This window comes from Eschrichtius robustus, chromosome 2 (genome assembly GCF_028021215.1).
Source record: "Eschrichtius robustus isolate mEscRob2 chromosome 2, mEscRob2.pri, whole genome shotgun sequence".
In the NCBI taxonomy this organism is placed as follows: Eukaryota; Metazoa; Chordata; class Mammalia; order Artiodactyla; family Eschrichtiidae; genus Eschrichtius; species Eschrichtius robustus.
The window spans coordinates 66,792,672-66,811,128 of NC_090825.1; the positions used below are offsets into that span (position 1 = coordinate 66,792,672).

Here is an 18,457-nt window from a genome sequence, read left to right on the forward strand (position 1 = left end):
AAAACAGTACAATTTAATCCTCAAAAGAAAAGCCTGAGGTACTACTTAAAAATTATCACAAATTTTGTTAATAAGAGTTTTGTGTTGTTTTGTTTTTATAATGTTGGTATGCTTCAATTATACATTATCAAAAGAAATTACAGAATCATGTTCCTGGGATGATATTGTTAATAACATTGAAAACTATATTATGGAAATAGTTCAAGAGGATGACTAAAGGCCCTGTACGGTGTAGATCCAAACCACCTTCCTGTCTGGCTCCTCAGAATCTCTGCAAACACCAAATAATCTAGGCAACCACTAATGCTAATTCTTCCAGAAGGTTCCCATGTCTCTCATCTTTGTGCCTTTTATTATCCTGCATTTTGCTTAAAATGTTCCCACCAAATAATTTTACTGGTGAAGTACACTTCCAACCCAGCCCATCTCAAAAGCTATCTCACCCACTGATTCTGATTCCTAGGACTGGAAGTAACCTTTCCTCCTCTTGATACCTACAGCACTTTGTTCTCCTCTCAGGATGATTATTTTCTGCATTGTGTAATGACAATTGCTGTGTGTGTTTTATAGTCTTTCCCAAATTTGTCTCAAGGTCAAGCTCTTTATCTTGGAGGCATAGACAAAGGGGAGGTTAGGCCCTGGGGGTCAGGAACAGCTCTCCAGAGATGCTCAATAACATTCATTAAATGGAAGATTCTACTGTTCTTTTCTGCTCTGTGATTCTATCTTTATGCAAAGCCACAAAGAGCTTATTGTTGATGTATCACATCTGAGAATCTAATATTAATACGTTGTCATAAATTCCAACTTTGTATTTATTATGCCTTTACAGGATTCCCATTTTGCAATCTTATAAAGAAAAATCAATTCATAAGTTATTTGCTGTAAGCATAAGGAAAGCTCTATTCCTGAAAGGCCAATTCCTAATTATGTAAACATTACTTACATTACTCATAATTTTCAAATAATAAAACATAGGGTTCTCTTTTTTCCCATAACAAATGAGGTGATCTGTCAAATTATGCACTGAAGAAAAGAAAATTTTGAAAAATTAAAAGCTGACAGCTAAATTGCCCCCAGTTTGCATATTCAAGCACAAGCAGAAAAAATCCTGACATAAAAATAATAGGTCAGGATTTATTGGACATTTCAATGTTATTAATGACTGAAATGATGGAAGAATATTCAGGGACTTGGAAACTTGATTTCTTCATGTAACCTTTGAATTGTCTATAAGGTCTATTTTTATTTACTTATTTCATAACTGCTACATAGCTCTTTTATAAGTCAGGAACTATTCTAAGAACCTTACATATACCAATTCACTTAATTTGAACAAAACCCCTTTGAAGTTGGTACTATTATTACCTGGATTTTACAGGTAAGGAACGAAGGCATCAAGAGGTTAAGCAACTTGGCCAAAGTAACAGAGATAGTAAATAGAACAGTCAGAATTTGAATTCAGTATGGCTGAGTTCTTGATCACAACATCATGATGAAATTATTTAGAGAATGTGTTCCTACAGAATTCCAAGAGCATGCTCAGCATGACAACACTGGAATAGAGGTTTTAATACTATTATTATTGTTATTATATCTCCGGGTTCTCTTACTGCTTCAAAGTATCCCTCCCCATATGTGTAACAGGTACACTTTAATTTGGACACAAACACTGGACTGTAGAAAAAGCATGGGACACAATTTCAGGTTTAATGCCTGTTCTGCCCACCTTTGAGCAGGAATTCATGACCTTGGTATAGTCATCGTGTTTATCACAGAATCCTTTTCCCATTTAACACTGAGATTGGTGTTACCTCAACTGGTTATTTCAAGATTATTGCAAGAATAATGCATACATTAGCCTTTTAATGGATAGAGTACTCTAAAAACACTATTAAAGGGAAAAGGTGAAAGAAAAAATGTCATTGGCATTATGGTGATTGGCAAATTTCATAAATGCCCCACTTCAATGTTCATTGATTGGTAAATTTCATAAATGTCCCACTTCAATGTTCACTACATGATGACCTGATAACCGGAATATCTGGTTGTGAGGTGAGACTTACCACAGAAGTTTTGGGTCAGGAAATCATTGTGGAGATAATATAGCTCAACCTCCAGAGTTGAATAATTAATGGAAGCTGACCTCAGAGCCCAGAGCATGTTGTGTGATGCACCCTGCTTTATGCCATTTATGCCATTCAATCGATGACATTGATTGAAATAGAGCTGAGTTGACACAAACAACATGTGTGTTGTTGTTGAAAATATATAGTAGCTACTGTGTCGATGTGTAGCAGTAATGAGTTCTATACTCAATTGCTCTCTATGATTTGGATGAAGCACTTGGGGGTCTGATTTCTCAATTAAAATTTTACCACGTAGAGACATTGTGGGGATTTATCAACATACTATGCAAAGAAGGTGCTAATTCTTACTTGAAATTTGATACATTTTCCCAGGATTAGTACTTAAGAAAACACCCTTATCTGTGGTTCTATCTTTTACTGAGGAACTGAAATTGTGTCCTCCTACTTTATTTTCCAAGCTTTGATTAAAATAAAATAAACAGAAAATATTGATTATTGTCCATTTTAAATCATAGTTCAGTGAATTTTATTCTTTCAGAGGGAAAAATTAAATTCTGAAAAGGATTCTGCCCCAATTCTCTCTCATTAAATGACTTATTTAAAAATTATGTGTTGCCACTGTCCTTTAAGTAATATGGATTACAGAATTTGCCTTCACATAAATACTTTGACATATGTTGAAAAATAAATTGTCCTAGAGTACAAAGTTACCTTAAGGTGTCACCCAGTTTTCCTATGACTTCAGGGACTGTGGCCAAATAAGCCTTCACACACAATGACGTCTACTTGAAACTCCTTGAGAAAAGTTTCATGCCTTCTATTTCATTGTAGTAACCCTTATGCTTTACTCTAGTAATTCCTTGTAACAAACAGTAGGAGCCTAGCACATAGTAGGTGCCAATAAGATTTGTTGATCAATCTAATTTACTAATATTAAAAGCTACAGGGGGTTCTAATAGTTTTAAGAAATAAATATCAACCTATCAAAATACAAATTTCAATGAATTCTTAATGCTTCATCTCTTTCTCTTCATTCAGGTAACTAACGGTAAGTGGAAAGAAGAGAGCAAACGTTCCCTCATTCATCCAAGAGCCTTTCACTTTCCATTAGCGTCATATTAATCTTTCCCCCACTTCCTACCTTTATCTAACCTTCTTAGGCTTTCCTTACCCAGTCATTCTAAGTCTGTTCCATACTCTAGATGCTCTAGAGCCATTTTTAAGGTTTCTTTGATAAAATGCCTGCTCCCTCTCTCATTGGTCTTACTTTTAGAGAATAGCCTTTTCCTCACAGTTTTTACCAAACTGGACTTTCTGTATGCCTATCTATAGTTTGTCCTTTTTAAATGATTTATGCCCTTATATAATAACTGTTTAAGTGAAAATAAAAGGGGATGTAGTCTTCATATGGTATTTAAAAAATATATTTGATAGGACAACAATCTTTTCTTTTGCTCTCCAAGTATATTTTTCTTCTCTTATTATATAAATCAAATAACTCCAAATCTACATTACTGTGATTAAGTAGATCTAAGCCCATTAAGCTTTTTTTTCATTAAAAAAACCATCATGATAAACTGTTTACCTTTCCTATACAATACTTATGATAGTAAAGGTTCTCAAATAACTCTTATCCCAACCATTTACTTTTAAGAATTTAGTCTAAGGAGACAATGGTGAATGTACACAAAATTTAGTTAGAAGAATATGTACCAAAATCTTTATAATAGAGGAAATTTGCAAGTAACTTATATGTCCAAAAATAGGGGCTGATACAGATTCCCAACAAACACATGAAAGGATGCTCAACATCACTAATCATTAGAAAAATGTAAATCAAAACTACAATGAGATATCATCTCACACCAGTCAGAATGGCTATCATCAGAAAATCTACAAACAATAAATGCTGGAGAAAAGGGAACCCTCTTGCACTGTTGGTGGGAATGCAAATTGATACAGCCACTATGGAGAACAGTATGGAGATTCCTTAAGAAACTAAAAATAGAACTACCATACGACCCAGCAAACCCACTACTGGGCATATACACTGAGAAAACCATAATTCAAAAAGAGTCATGTACCAAAATGTTCATTGCAGCTCTATTTACAATAGCCAGGACATGGAAGCAACCTAAGTGTCCATTGACAGATTGAATGGATAAAGAAGATGTGGCACATATATACAATGGAATATTACTCAGCCATAAAAAGAAATGAAATGGAGGTATTTGTTGTGAGGAGGATGGACCTAGAGTCTGTCATACAGAGTGAAGTAAGTCAGAAAGAGAAAAACAAATACATATGGAACCTAAAAAAAAGAAAAAATGGTTTTGAAGAACCTAGGAGCAGGACAGAAATGAAGACGCAGATGTAGAGAATGGACTTGAGGACATGGGGAGGGGGAAGGATAAGCTGGGATGAAGTGAGAGAGTGGCATGGACATATATACACTACCAAATGTAAAATAGATAGCTAGTGAGAAGCAGCTGCATGGCACAGGGAGATCAGCTCGGTGATTTTTATCCACCTAGAGGGGAGGGATAGGGAAGATGGGAGGGAGGTGCAAGAGGGAGGAGATATGGGGATGTATGTATACGTATAGCTGATTCACTTTGTTATACAGCAGAAACTAACACACCATTGTAAAGCAAATATACTCCAATAAAGATGTTAAAAAAAAAATAGGGGCTGGCTGAATAAAATGAAGGTAAGCGATGGAATGTTAGCCTGATATTTTAAATGATGTCAGGAAAGAATTTTTTATGAAATGGAAAGATTTTAATTTCATATCCTAAGTGAAAAAGAATCATCAAAGAATATGCTATGTATAGTATGTTTTATGCACACATATGTATACACATAAACACATGTAGACAATTTTGTATAAAGGTGTCAATTTAAATTGCTATCACTCATTATATGACTGTATATGACTATAGATACAGACATAGATAGAACTTTAGATGTAGGTAAATGATAGAAAAGATAATGAAAGTATATATAACCTAGGATTATGATACTTTTTATTTACTTCTTTTATTGTATATTTCCTAAGTTTTCTTCTTTATTACTCTTGTAATAAAATCAATAATTCTATGTAAAATATAAATTCTTAAATATAGCTGGCTATGTCAAGGTAAAAACAATGCACACACTGTTCACTTTTCTTCCTGTTAATGGTATTTAGCAACTCAACCTAAATTATGTTTTCATTTTCTTGTTTCTATTGTAATCATAGGAAGAAGATTTTGTTCATTCTCCAGCAACATATCAATTTCCCTGAAATGATAAGATTTTAACACCTTGTCACAATTGGTTAAAAACAATGTTATTTTTTAATGACTTGCTCTGTTTAGGATACAGTGGGTTGATGGGTACTTAATTCAATTGAAAGGAAACAAACAATAGCTATAATTGTTAAAATCAAGCAATAGATTAATGGTGAAAAATCAATGAAGAAGATAAAACCAAGTAACAGTATAGAAGGTTTGAAAGATTGTTGGGCATGTTTTCTCTATTTTATAAGTCATTTGCAAGTCTCCTGTAGACCTCTTTTCCATTAAATTGGAAGAGAAAAATTTCCCAGAGTTTAATGCTAAATATGTCATTTAGCCTATCACTTTAAAATAGTAATTTTCATAAATATTCAGAATTGTACATTTTGGTAGTGCCACAACCGACTTCATGCCACTCCATTTGGAATCTGAATAAAAGGAAAAATTAATGTCACTTTGCATTTTCACTTTTCTAATTTCTTCAATGTTATTTCCTTAAACAGAAAATAATCAAGCTTTTCCTTTTAAAAGAGTTTTTACTTTTTCCTCCCTTATAAAAAATAGAGGATTTTTTTTGATAAAAATCAGTGTTACTAAAATTTTTGTATTCATAGCTAGTAACATAAAAATAAATATCCACAAACATATCTATATGTTTACCAACTTTTTGCACTGCCAATAAAAACTTAAAAAATCAAATAAAGAGAAAAGCAACTAACATTCTATGGTAAATTATAAAACTGGCTATAAATTCTTCCCCTTCTTGCATCCTCGCCTTTGCAATATGAAGCGGCAAAGCCTCCTATCAAAACTGTCGTTAGCTAATGTGACACAGGCTGAGGTTTGATAAGTGCTTTTAATTGTGATTTGATCTTTCTCTCTGCTCTTGGGACCTTCCCACCACCACTATGTAAGGAAGCTTGATCTATCAGAGACAAGCCATACTAGCCAAGCCATCTTCAACTATCCAGTACCAGTGAACCAGAATACCACTTAAGTGACTTTCAGAATTGTGAGATGAATTGTTGTTGTTTAAAGCCGCTAAATTTGTGATTTGTTAAGCAGAAAAAGCTTAATGATACACATCTACTATCCCTTCATTCACGAAGTATTTATTCCGGTTTAAATGGTACACATCAAAAAAGAATTAATTTGTTACATTGTCTTTTCCTGAAAGTAAAAGCCTTACCACAAATTGGCACTCATCTTTTGACTGGGCAAGAGAGGATTTCTGTACTTGATATTTTCTGAAGTCCTTTGATGTTATATATGTGTTTTCTGAGGTTAGTATATAAATGTTAGGGCTTGGAATTGCAAACTAACAAACTCTGATTATTATAATTCACAGTAAATTAGAACCACTTTAAAATTAATAAGCTGGTTTATAAGCTATGTTATAGAAATTTAAATATATATAAAACAAAATTATTTTTCTATAATATATGCAAAATAAATGGCAAAACATTTCCCTTAAATTATTAATTCTGTCATCTTAAGTGTATAATTCTATTTGTAAGAACACATATTTAATCATTTTTATTAACAAAAAAGTAAGTAAACATAACTCTGAAAATAAATGCCTTTGACTCTTATTGACCGAGAAATTTCTAAGCTATCATCCATGGGCTAGCAGCTTTTGAGAAACTATTTTAGTGTATGAAGAATAGCTCTCATTATGATAATTTCTAGAAATATGGATTCAATCATGAGCTACCTTTCCTTAGTCCAAGAAGTAATCTTAAGGGGAAAAAAAAACTGACAGTTACTCATAATTTCATCTAATATATGAATAATTTAACTGAAATTTACCAAATCTCTCATTTGGTAACCAAAGTTCAGAAATCTAAAAGTAGCCTCACTCTACCCAAGAGATCTACTTAAAGCTTATCAATATTCTGATATTTCATGCTCACTAACAAGAAGTCTTTTAGACAGGCTCAGTCTCTACTACAATACTTGAAATTCTGACACTGGTCATCTTCTAAAAGATAAACATGAATATGGTTATGCATGGTGCAAGACGTACAGTGGAAATTGGTGTGTATTTTTTTTTTTTTTAATTTTTACGAGATACTTCGTGTTTCTGGGGCAAATGTAACCAATTTCTCATAACGAAATGGAAGCAGAAGGATAGATTAGCAGTGAGGAGAGCTGAGGGCCACAAATTTAAAAGAACCCGAATTCATGTTAGAAAATGGATACCAATTACCGAAGGGAAATAAGTTTCAATGTAGAACCATAGAAGAGGACAGGAGAAGACAGAACAGGATAAAGCACCTTCATGTTTATTAATTTTTTTCTAAATGAGAAAACCTGATTAAAAGCCAATGAAATGACAGACAGGATAAAGAGGAAGAACTAGAAATGAAATGATATGCTTCGTTTCCCTGTACTGAACTACTCTCAGAAACACAGGTACTTTGAATTCTTTCTAAAAGTGATGATGGATTTTAAATTACTACAAAATTCCAATGTTTATGTCCTCTGTTGTCAGACTGATAGTTTTAATAGGTTAAGCGTATGCTAAATATCATTAAAATATCTATATGAGTCATCTGATTTAGTTTATTCTTAGTAAAACACAGCTTAGGTTTTATATCATATTTCTGAATCATAATGCCATTATAGTTCTATTTTAAAGGAAAAACCCCCTTGGCCCAAATTCCTCTTTAGTTACTGTCATCACTCTGCCATCTGTATGCAATGAAGGTATCTCAGCTCTTCTCTCTGTTCAAACATCAACCTTTCAGTCTTTCCTAATAGTCCTATCCAAAAATAACCTCCTTTTATTCTACCTCACACTTGTCTTTATTTTTTTAATAGAGCTTACCATGATAAGTGTAGTGGTTTACTGTCTAGTTCCCCTTTTGACTAGAAGATTTGTGAAGGCAAAGCCTCTTTTTTAATGGTCATATCCTCACTGCCAGGAAGAGTGTCTAACACATAGTATGTGCTCGCTAAATATTTGATGGATGGGCAAATGAATAAATTGATGAATGTTTGTTATAGTCATTTTTAAAACTTAAAGACTACTTTTTACAGCAGTTTTAGATTCACAGCAAAATAGAGGAAGGTATAGAGATTTCCTATATGGTCTCTGACCTTGCACAAACACCTCTCCCATTATCACCATTCCCCACCAAAATGGTACATTTGCTACAAATGATGAACGTACATTTACCCATCATAATCATCCAAAGTCTATAGCTTGCATTAGGGCTTACTCTTGGTGTTGTACATTGCATGGGTTTGGACAAGTGCAGAGTAACATGTATCCAATGTTACAGTATCATACAGAGTATTTTCATGGCCCTAAAATCTTTGCTCTATTGCTATTCATCCCTACCACCCTGCCCCAGCATCCACTGATCTTTTTACTGTCCCCAGTTCTGCCTTTCCCAGAAGGTCATAGAGTTGGATTCATACAGTATGTAGTCTTTTCAAACTGGCTGTTTCACTTAGTCATATGCATTTAAGCTTCCTCCATGTCTGTTCATGATTTGATAGTTCATTTTTTAAAGAGCTGAATAATACTCCATTGTCTGGATGTACCACAGTTTATGTATTCACATACTGAAGGACATCTTGGTTGCTTCCAAGTTTTGTCAGTTACAGATAAAACTGCTATAAGCATCCGTGTGCACGTTTTTGCGTGGACATAAGTTTCCAACTTCTTTTGGTAAATACCAAGGAGCATGATAGCTGGATCACATGGTAAGAGCATGTTTTGCTTTGTAAGAAACTGCCAAACTATTTTCCAAAATGGCTGCACCATTTTTGCATTCTCACCAGCAATGAATGAGAGTTTCTACTGCTCTACATGCTTTCCAGCATTTGGTGTTGTCAGTGTTCTAGATTTTGGTCATTCTGGTAGGTGTGTAGTGGTATCTCGTTGTTTTAATTTGCATTTCCCTGACGACACATGGTGTGGGACATCTTTTCATATGTTTATCTGCCATCTGTATGTCTTCTTTGGTGAGGTGTTTTTTAAGGCTTTTGGCTCATTTTTTAAATCAAGCTGCTTGCTTTCTTATTGTTGAGTTTTAAGAGTTCTTTGTATATTTTCGAGAACAGCCAAGATTTTTTTTGGAGAACAGCTATGTTTTTTCCAAATATACTCTCCCAGTTTGTGGCTTACCTTCTCATTCTCTTGACACTGTCTTCCACAGACCAGAAGTTTGATAAAGCCCAGCTTATGAATTCTTTCTTTCATGGATTATGTCTTTGGTGTTGTATTAGAAGAGTTATCTTCATACTCAAAGTCTTCTAGATTCTCTCTCATGTTATTTCCTAGGGGTTTTATAGTTTTGCACTTTACATTTAGATCTATGATCCATTTTTTTAAATTGAAGTATAGTTGATTTATAGTGCTGAGTTAATTTCTGCTGTACAGCAAAGTGATTCAGTTATACATATTATACACACACACACACACATATATATATATACACACACACATATGTGGTCCATTTTGAATTAACTTTCTGTGAAGGGCATCTATGTCTATATTCATTTTTTTTTGCATGGGAATGTCCAGTTGTTCCAGCACCATTTGTAGAGAAGACTCCCTTTGCTCCATTGTATTGCCTTTGTTCCTTTGTCAATGACCAGTTGACTATATTAATATATATCTATTTCTGAACTCTCCATTCTGTTCCATTGATCTATTTGTCTATTGTTTCTTGATACCACACTGTCTTGAGTACAATAGCATTACAGTAAGTCTTGAAGTCAGGTATTATCATTCCTCCAACTTTGCTCTTCTCCTCTAATATTCTGCTGGCTATTCTGTATCTCTTGCCTCTCTATACAAGCTCTTGAATCAGTTTGTTGATATGTACAAAATAACTTCTTGAGATGTTGATTGGGATTGCTTGAATCTATAGATCAATTTGGGAAAAACTGACATCTTGACAATACTAAGTCTCCCTATCCATGAACACAAATACCTCTCCATTTATTTAGCTCTTCTTTGATTTCATTCATCAGAGTTTTAAATATCTAATTATTTAATTTTTGTGGATGCTAACGTAAATAGTACTATGTTTTTTAATTTCAAATTCCACTTGTTCATTGCTGTTATATAGGAAGATGATTTACTTTTGTATATTAACCTTGCATCCTGCAACTTTGCTATAAATCCTCATTAGTTCCAGGAGGATTTTTTATTGTTGACTCTAGGATTTTCTAAATGATTATGTCACCTGCGAACAAAGACAGCTTTATTTCTTTCTTTCCAATCTGTATACTTTTATTTCCTTTACTTGTCTTATTGCACTAGATAGCACTTCCAGTACAATATTAAAATGGAGTGGTGAGAGGGGCCATCCTTGCCTTGTTTCTGATCTTATTGGGAAAGCTTTGAATTTCTCATCATTAAGTATGAAGGTAGCTGTAGGTTTTTTATAGATATTCTTTATCAAGTTGAGGAAGTTCCCCTGTATTCCTAGCTACTTTTTAAAAAATTTCCTCTAAATCTTCCATGTGCCACAACCTAGCTCTTTCCTCACAACTCCAGCAAAATTGATCTTGGCAAGATCATCCATAAGTCACATGTAATCAATGTAAGTGTTTACCTTGGTCAACTTCTCCACAATATTTGACATTGCTGACCACCCATTCCTGTCTACCCTTAACTTTTGGGGCACAACCCTTTCCTGGTTTCTCTTCTATCTCCCTAACTACTCCTTCTCAGTCTTCTTTATAGCTTTTACTTTCTCTACCTATTGCTTAATTATTGATGAACCTCTCATCAGTTTCCATTTCTTGGTCTTCTCTTCTTATCACAAGTTATTCTGCTTCTGGACAGATTCATACAGTCCCTGAGCTTAAATCACTGTCTGTATAATTATGACTTCCAAATCTATGCCAGACTTCTTTATGAATGTCTAGCAGATTCCTCAAATTCAGTATGTGAAATACTCAACTCATTTTCTGTCTTCCAATCCAGTGTATCCTCAATTTTCACTGTCTCAGTAAATGGACCCAAGTTGCTCAGGCCAGAAATTTGAGATGTTTCTTCTTTACTCCTCCCTTTATGCAAACCCCTTTTATCCAGTAACCCCATAAGTCATGAAAATTTATCTGTTGTGTCCTTTAAATACTTACTGACTCTCTCCTCTCCATCCTCTTTGTTACTACACTGACCCAGGCTAAGATCATCAAGTCTGACCTGGTCTCTGCAGTAGCCTACAAATTGTCCCCTGCCATACTCTGCTCTAATTTTTTCCCCATATTGCAGTGACAGTGATATTCTAAAAGTACAATTCCTCTCTATTACTCTTAGAACGAAGTCTAAATTCCACAAAACATCATGCAACCCTGCAGAATCTGCCACCATCACCATCTCCAGACTCATTAATGGCCATCATGTCTCTCCCCGTTTAAGCCACAGTAAATTTCTTTCAGTTCATGGAATTATGACTTTTCTTATATCCTGGTTTTCCTAAAAATTATTTCCTCTGTCTGGAATACTTTTAGCTTTCTGCCTGGTAGATTAAAATTATTTTTTAGAATTATGTCAAAATATTATTTTTTTCAGGTAGGCATGCATTCTCTGACACCTAGCTTAAAAGAGGACACCTGCTTTATATTCTAATGGCTCCATCTACTTCTCCTATCACAATACCCATCATATTTATCTACTTACTTATTTATCTTCTTTCCTAGATAAACAGTAATTCCTGTAAGTTTGTTTACTGATGCATCTCTATCATTAGGTAACTACTATTTAGTCAGTGCTAAATAAATATTTGTTTAAGAATAAATGAAAACTAAGATTTTATTTTTTTTAAAAGTCAATCCCTTACTCTGTCCTCTTTGGTTGCATTAATATACTATGTAATTGAGTTTTAAAAATTATATTTGTTATTAGTTTACAGAAATACTCTGATAGCACACAGAGGAGAATTATACCATGGAACGTGGACAATTTAATAATTCCCAAGGTTTCCATATATGAATGCTAGAATGTTCACTAGTAATAGAAATTTTTCTATGAAATAAATGTGTCAACATTTGGCTGCAAACTACACAGTGCCATTCAAGAACGTGAGCAAGCAACTGGGAAGTAATTAGGGTCTTAACCACATGGTGCTTATCTAGCAGTCCCCTGGAGAAGGTGGCATTGTCCACTGCACATCTATGCAAACACTGGTAAATCTGGCTGATGTCTTCAAATCAGAGGATGCCAACTAGGCTTTTTTCCTTTCCTTTGCTCATAGAGATGCTTTCATATTGCCTTTTGTGGATATCAGAAGTGAGTTTTCATAACTCTAAGAGGCTGAGAACATCACGGTCTATAGGTATGTCTGTATAAGGGGGATGTGTGTGTGTGCTGGCGGGGGGGCAGACAAAGAGACAGGGAGTGATAGAGAGAGATAAAGTATAGATATTGGAGTACACAGCCAGATCAAGAATTAAGTACAAAGAAGAGCAATGCTGCCTAGTGAATGAAGTTCACAAATCTGAGCAAGTTAATTTCTCCAAACTTCCACAGGTAGCATAGGAATGTAAGTGATGTGAGGATTGGTCACAAAGGGAGTAAAGTGTTTTGTGCTTACCTGACACTAGATGCTTTGAGAGGGAAGAGTAAAAGTCCAAAAATGGATGAGGCTCTCTTTGAAATAAGTAGCGTCAAGAACTTATAATAAGGCTACTGCAAAGTAATGAAGTTTGAGGTAAAATCAAGAATCAACTTTTATCTCTGAGAGTGGCATATGTTTGAAATTCCCCTCTGCAAATGCACTACAATAGAGTATATTTTTGATTGTAGAATAAATAGAGTAATAATAATTTTTAAAGTTAGATCAAAATGCAAGTTTTAATAAGGTGATTTAGAACTTCATGTGATCACAAAATATATATGGTTCAAAAGGCTAGCAGCCTATCTCCATCTTTGCAAGGATTAATGTTAAACTAAAAATACAGCAATGGTGACAGTTCAACTCTTTTGTCTTTTATGATATCACATCAAAATACCTATAGCTTTTGAGGTTTTTCTGGTATAAAATTCTAGTACTACACTCTGCTCTTCTGCACTGGTGCTACCCAAGAGCAGGGAAACAACAACAGCAATGTCCCAGAAATGTTCCAGAAAAGTGGTAGATTTTTTTAAATTAAAAAGGCAGGATTGTCTTTAATGATCTAACGTTCATATATTTTGTACCAATAATTAGTTTTAAAGACACGAAAAAAATAAGGTAGGCTAGATATTAAAGGCATTGCTAGTAAGTATTTTTATTCAATAAATACTTAGTATTCCCTGATTATATGCAAGAGTTAACAAAGAGGTAGAAGAAATGTGAGGTGTTTTAATAACAGAGAATAATGAATCTAAGTAAAACTTAATTCTATAAGCACTTGATTTCTCAAAGTCTCATTGAACTAAGAGGAATATGGCAGTATGTTTAGTTTTTAAAGTGTTGCAGCCTATAGTATCATTCTTCTGATAAAATGACAAATGTTGAATTAATGTTTAAAAATATGGCCCGAAGTATTCAAGTATTTAGTTCAAAATTCTGTAAAGATACTGGTTTCTTAATTATTTAAACACATTTGCCTCTTCAGTTCCAGATTTGGCCCTTACAAAGTAGCAACAAAAACATTATATACTACAAATCTAAGGCACTGCCGATTTGAGGTCAGTGGGCTTAAAATATAACTCTAAATTTTTATTCTATTCATATATTCCTGTTGGGAATATTTATCATTCTAATTTTCTTCAGAGATATAGACTTTTGTGAGGATAGAATTCTCATATTAAACTCTGAAACTCACTGTACATATTTGGAGACTTGGTCAAAGTGGTTACAACAGTTTTATTTCTATGGCACTGAATCAAATCCCCTAAAATAGCAGCAAGTTAATAAAAGCCTTAAAAGAGAATTGTCTTTGAAATGAATCAAATGAACATAGTACTTTTCAGCAATAATATAATTAACTTTTTTGAATGTAATACATTCATACCAATGTGACATAAAAATAAAAGTAAAACACACTTAAAAAATAAAGCACACTAAAATGCAATTAATAGTGGCCAAAAATGGCTAGTTAGTGGTTTTATTTAATTATTCTTTCATTCATTCAACCAAGTTATTGGGTATTGGGCTCCTACTACACATAAAGGAACTAGCTAGGTGCATTAGATACAATGGTGAGTACCTCACACTGATCCCTTCCTGTAGACAGAACTACTTTTCTTCTTCAAAACTATTTTTGAAAAGCTATGGACATCTCTGACTTTTCCAAGGTTTATGCTGGCTGACTGAACTTTAATCCAATACATGTTTGGTTTTCCTATATTGAACAGATATAGTTCACTTTTTTCTTCTTTGTATTGACATGAAAAAAAATTTTTCTTCCAACTTAACCACGGTATTACTTTTAAACAGAGAAAAAAATCTCTATACAAATTTATGTAGTGTTAAGTTATTTAAAGTACCGATATCTTCTTAATGGAGAACTATTTGGAAATTATGGAAGCTACCCTGAATCCACAACTATACATGCCAATGAAGTACTTAACAGATGAAAAACATTTTGAAATGTGATCACTGACTAATATCTGCCAAGCGTGTTTTTGAGACTTTGAAGAACAATGCAGCTGGAATATTTTTTCTTTCATCATGTATTTATAGTCTTAGAAAAGTTTTGATTAGAACAGCTACAAAATACTGATGAATATTTTCAATCACTAAAATAAGTTCTATTTTATTCAGAGTGACTATCTAACTTGAATAAATTGACTTGGGAATTGCTTTCCAGTGAAAATAAAATTTAAATGTATATTAATATTAGAAAAATAAATTTATTATATTCAAGTAGTACATGTAGTGCCTTTAAAGTATAATGTTAATCACTAAAATATATTTTTAAATTTTTTGAGAGCACTACGAATAAAAATATACTTTAAATATAAAATAAAAATGTTAAACTTGAGAGGCCTACAGAGGAGTTAACTAATTAGCAACACGTAAGAATCTTATACAGAGTACCCATAACGCACTGACAGCCAAATTTGTCAGTCACTCATGAAAACAAAGAGGATAACTATTGAAATGCTTAAATCTTACACTTACCAACCTCCACAACACTAGAACAATTGGGATCTGTGAAGCCATCTGGGCATTTGCAGGAAAAGGAATCATCAGACAATCCTGACACACAGGTACCTCCATTTTCACACGGATTGTGATCACAAATATCACCTGAGGAACAAAGAAACAGATATTGAATTTTCTTGCCTTAGGCAGTGAACTGTACTATTTCACATACCCCACTCATCTTCCTTTGGTAAAGTCACCATACTATTTAGATTTACAGGTAAGGTAGGCAAGACCCATTTGAAACCATGTGCTTCTAAGAGAGATGGTATGTAACGTGGTAAAAATTAAATTTTACGATTCAAACACTGCATGCTGAATTGCATACTAAAAGTGATTAACTCAGGTTGGGTCCCTTCATTACATGTAAATACTGTCTAATTTGTTAAAGAAGGTTAACTGAAATATCTGTGGTTGAATGGTTTATTAATTATTCCAATAAATAACCTATCTATATCCACATGCTTTGCTCTGTAACTTTGCAATTTCTCTCAATAAAGGGGTGGGGTTTATTTCTTGATCCCTAGAGTCTGGGCTTGTCCATGTGACTTGCTTTGGCCAATAGGATGTTAGGAGACCTGAAGTCAGCTGAGGTTTGAAAAAACACTTGAATATTTCTGCTTCCTCTCTTAGAACCCTGCAACCACCCTGAGAATAAAATCTCTCTCTTGCTTGAGAGAGTTGAGAGAAACATGGGAGGAAAGAGAAATAAGTTGCGCGGTAACAAAAACCTAAAATATGTGGCCTTGACTTTGATACTGGTGGCAGATGGAATCCGGAAAGGCACTGAAAGAATGGCTACAGGAGGCTAGGAGAAGGGCTCTCCCTGCTATACAGAGAGAAGCAGTTGGTAAAACTATCACCTGAGGATACTTGGTTGATAGAGAATGTACCTAATAAACTTTTGTATATGAGTAATGAGATTTGTAGGCAGAATGTTAAAGTGTCACTTGACTCTTAATAGCTGTATCTGATAAGGCACTACAAGAAAGAGACATGCTAAATAAAGAACTGATGATTTTGAAAGTAAAGAAAAGGAATAGAGAGGCACCAGGACTTGCGATAGAAAATAATTTCTCAACTCCAGCCTCTCAAACCAGTGAAAGATCAAATCCAGAGCTTTGTCAGAAAGATGGCCTCAACATAAATATAAAATGAAGGATGTAGCTACAAGACCTTTGTGAAAACATTTCATATAATTCAGGTGTAGCCTGGAAGAATCTCTCAAATAAAAAAGGAATTCTAGAAATCTTAAGGGTGTTATCCCTGAGCAGCCTTAAAATACACAAAGCAGCACTGATTAAGTCTGGAGTGAAAAACAGGCTTCAGAGAGTCACGGGTGTGCCTTTATTTATTTATTTTTTAAACATCTTTACTAGAGTATAATTGCTTTACAATGTTGTGGTAGTTTCTGCTGTATAACAAAGTGAATCAGCTATATGTATACATATATCCCCATTTCCCCTCCCTTTTGCACCTCCCTACCACCCTCACTCGCCAACCCTCTAGGTGGTCATGAAGCACCAAGCTGATCTCCCTGTGCTATGCAGCTGCTTCCCACTAGCTATCTATTTTTCATTTGGTAGTGTATATATGTCAAAGCTACTCTCTCATTTCGTCCCAGCTTACTGTTCCCCTTCATGTGTCCTCAAGTCCATTCTCTATGTCTGCGTCTTTATAAACGTCCTGTCTCTAGGTTCATCAGAACCTTTTTCGTTTTTTTTTTTTTGATTCCACATATATGTGTTAGCATACAGTATTTGTTTTTCTCTTTCTGACTTACTTCACTATGTATGACAGACTCTAGGTCCAACCACCTCACTACAAATAACTCAATTTCGTTTCTTTTTATGGCTGAGTAATATTCCATTGTATATATGTGCCACATCTTCTTTATCCATTCGTCTGTCAGTGGGCATTTAGGTTGTTTCCATGTCCTGGCTATTGTAAATAGTGCTGCAATGAACATTGTGGTACGTGTCTCTTTTTGAATTATAGTTTTCTCAGGGTATATGCCCAGCAGTGGAATTGCTGGGTCATATGATAGTTTTATTTTTAGTTTTTTAAGGACCCCCATACTGTTCTCCATAGTGGCTGTATCAATTTACATTCCCACCAATAGTGCAAGTGGGTTCCCTTTTCGCCACACCCTCTCCAGCATTTATTGTTTGTAGCTTTTTGATGATGGCCATTCTGACTGGTGTGAGATGATACCTTATTGTAGTTTTGATTTGCATTTCTCTAAAGAATAGTGATGCTGAGCATCCTTTCATGTGTCTGTTGGCCATCTGTATATCTTCTTTGGAGAAATGTCTGTTTAGGTCTTCCACCCATTTTTGGATTGGATTGTTTGTTATTTTGATATTGAGCTGCATGAGCTGCTTGTATATTTTGGAGATTAATCCTTTGTCAGTTGCTTCATTTGCAAATATTTTCTCCCATTCTGAGGACTGTCTTTTCATCTTGTTTATGGTTTCCTTTGCTGTGTACCTTTTAAGTTTCATTAGGTCCCATTTGTTTTTTATTTCCATTTCTCTAGGAGGTGGCTCAAAAAGGATCTTGCTGTGATTTATATCATAGAGTGTTCTGCCTAGGTTTTCCTCTAAGAGTTTTATAGTGTCTGGCCTTACAGTTAGGTCTTTAATCCATTTTGAGTTTATATTTGTGCATGGTGTTAGGGAATGTTCTTATTTCATCCTTTTACATGTAGCTGTCTAGTTTTCCCAGCACCACTTATTGAAGAGGCTGTCTTTTCTCCATTGTATATTCTTGCTTCCTTTATCAAAGATAAGGTGACCATATGTGTGTGGGTTTATCTCTGGGCTTTCTCTCCTGTTCCATTGATCTATATTTCTGTTTTTGTGCCAGTAACATACTGTCTTGATTACTGTAGCTTTCTAGTATAGTCTGAAGTCAGGGAGCCTGATTCCTCCAGCTCCGTTTATCTTTCTCAAGATTGCTTTGGCTATTCGGGGTCTTTTGTGTT

The 18,457-nt window shown here is 34.4% G+C and overlaps 1 protein-coding gene across 2 annotated transcripts in view; it reads right to left on the minus strand.

The window, feature by feature from the left end:
• The window catches only part of EDIL3 (EGF like repeats and discoidin domains 3), a 440,701-nt gene that overhangs the window by 292,070 nt on the left and 130,174 nt on the right, over positions 1-18,457 (minus strand). For both annotated transcript variants that reach the window (XM_068535611.1, XM_068535613.1), the window contains one exon: positions 15,448-15,576. In XM_068535611.1, coding sequence (XP_068391712.1) covers positions 15,448-15,576 — 129 coding nt within the window. The remainder of the gene's footprint in view (positions 1-15,447; positions 15,577-18,457) is intronic.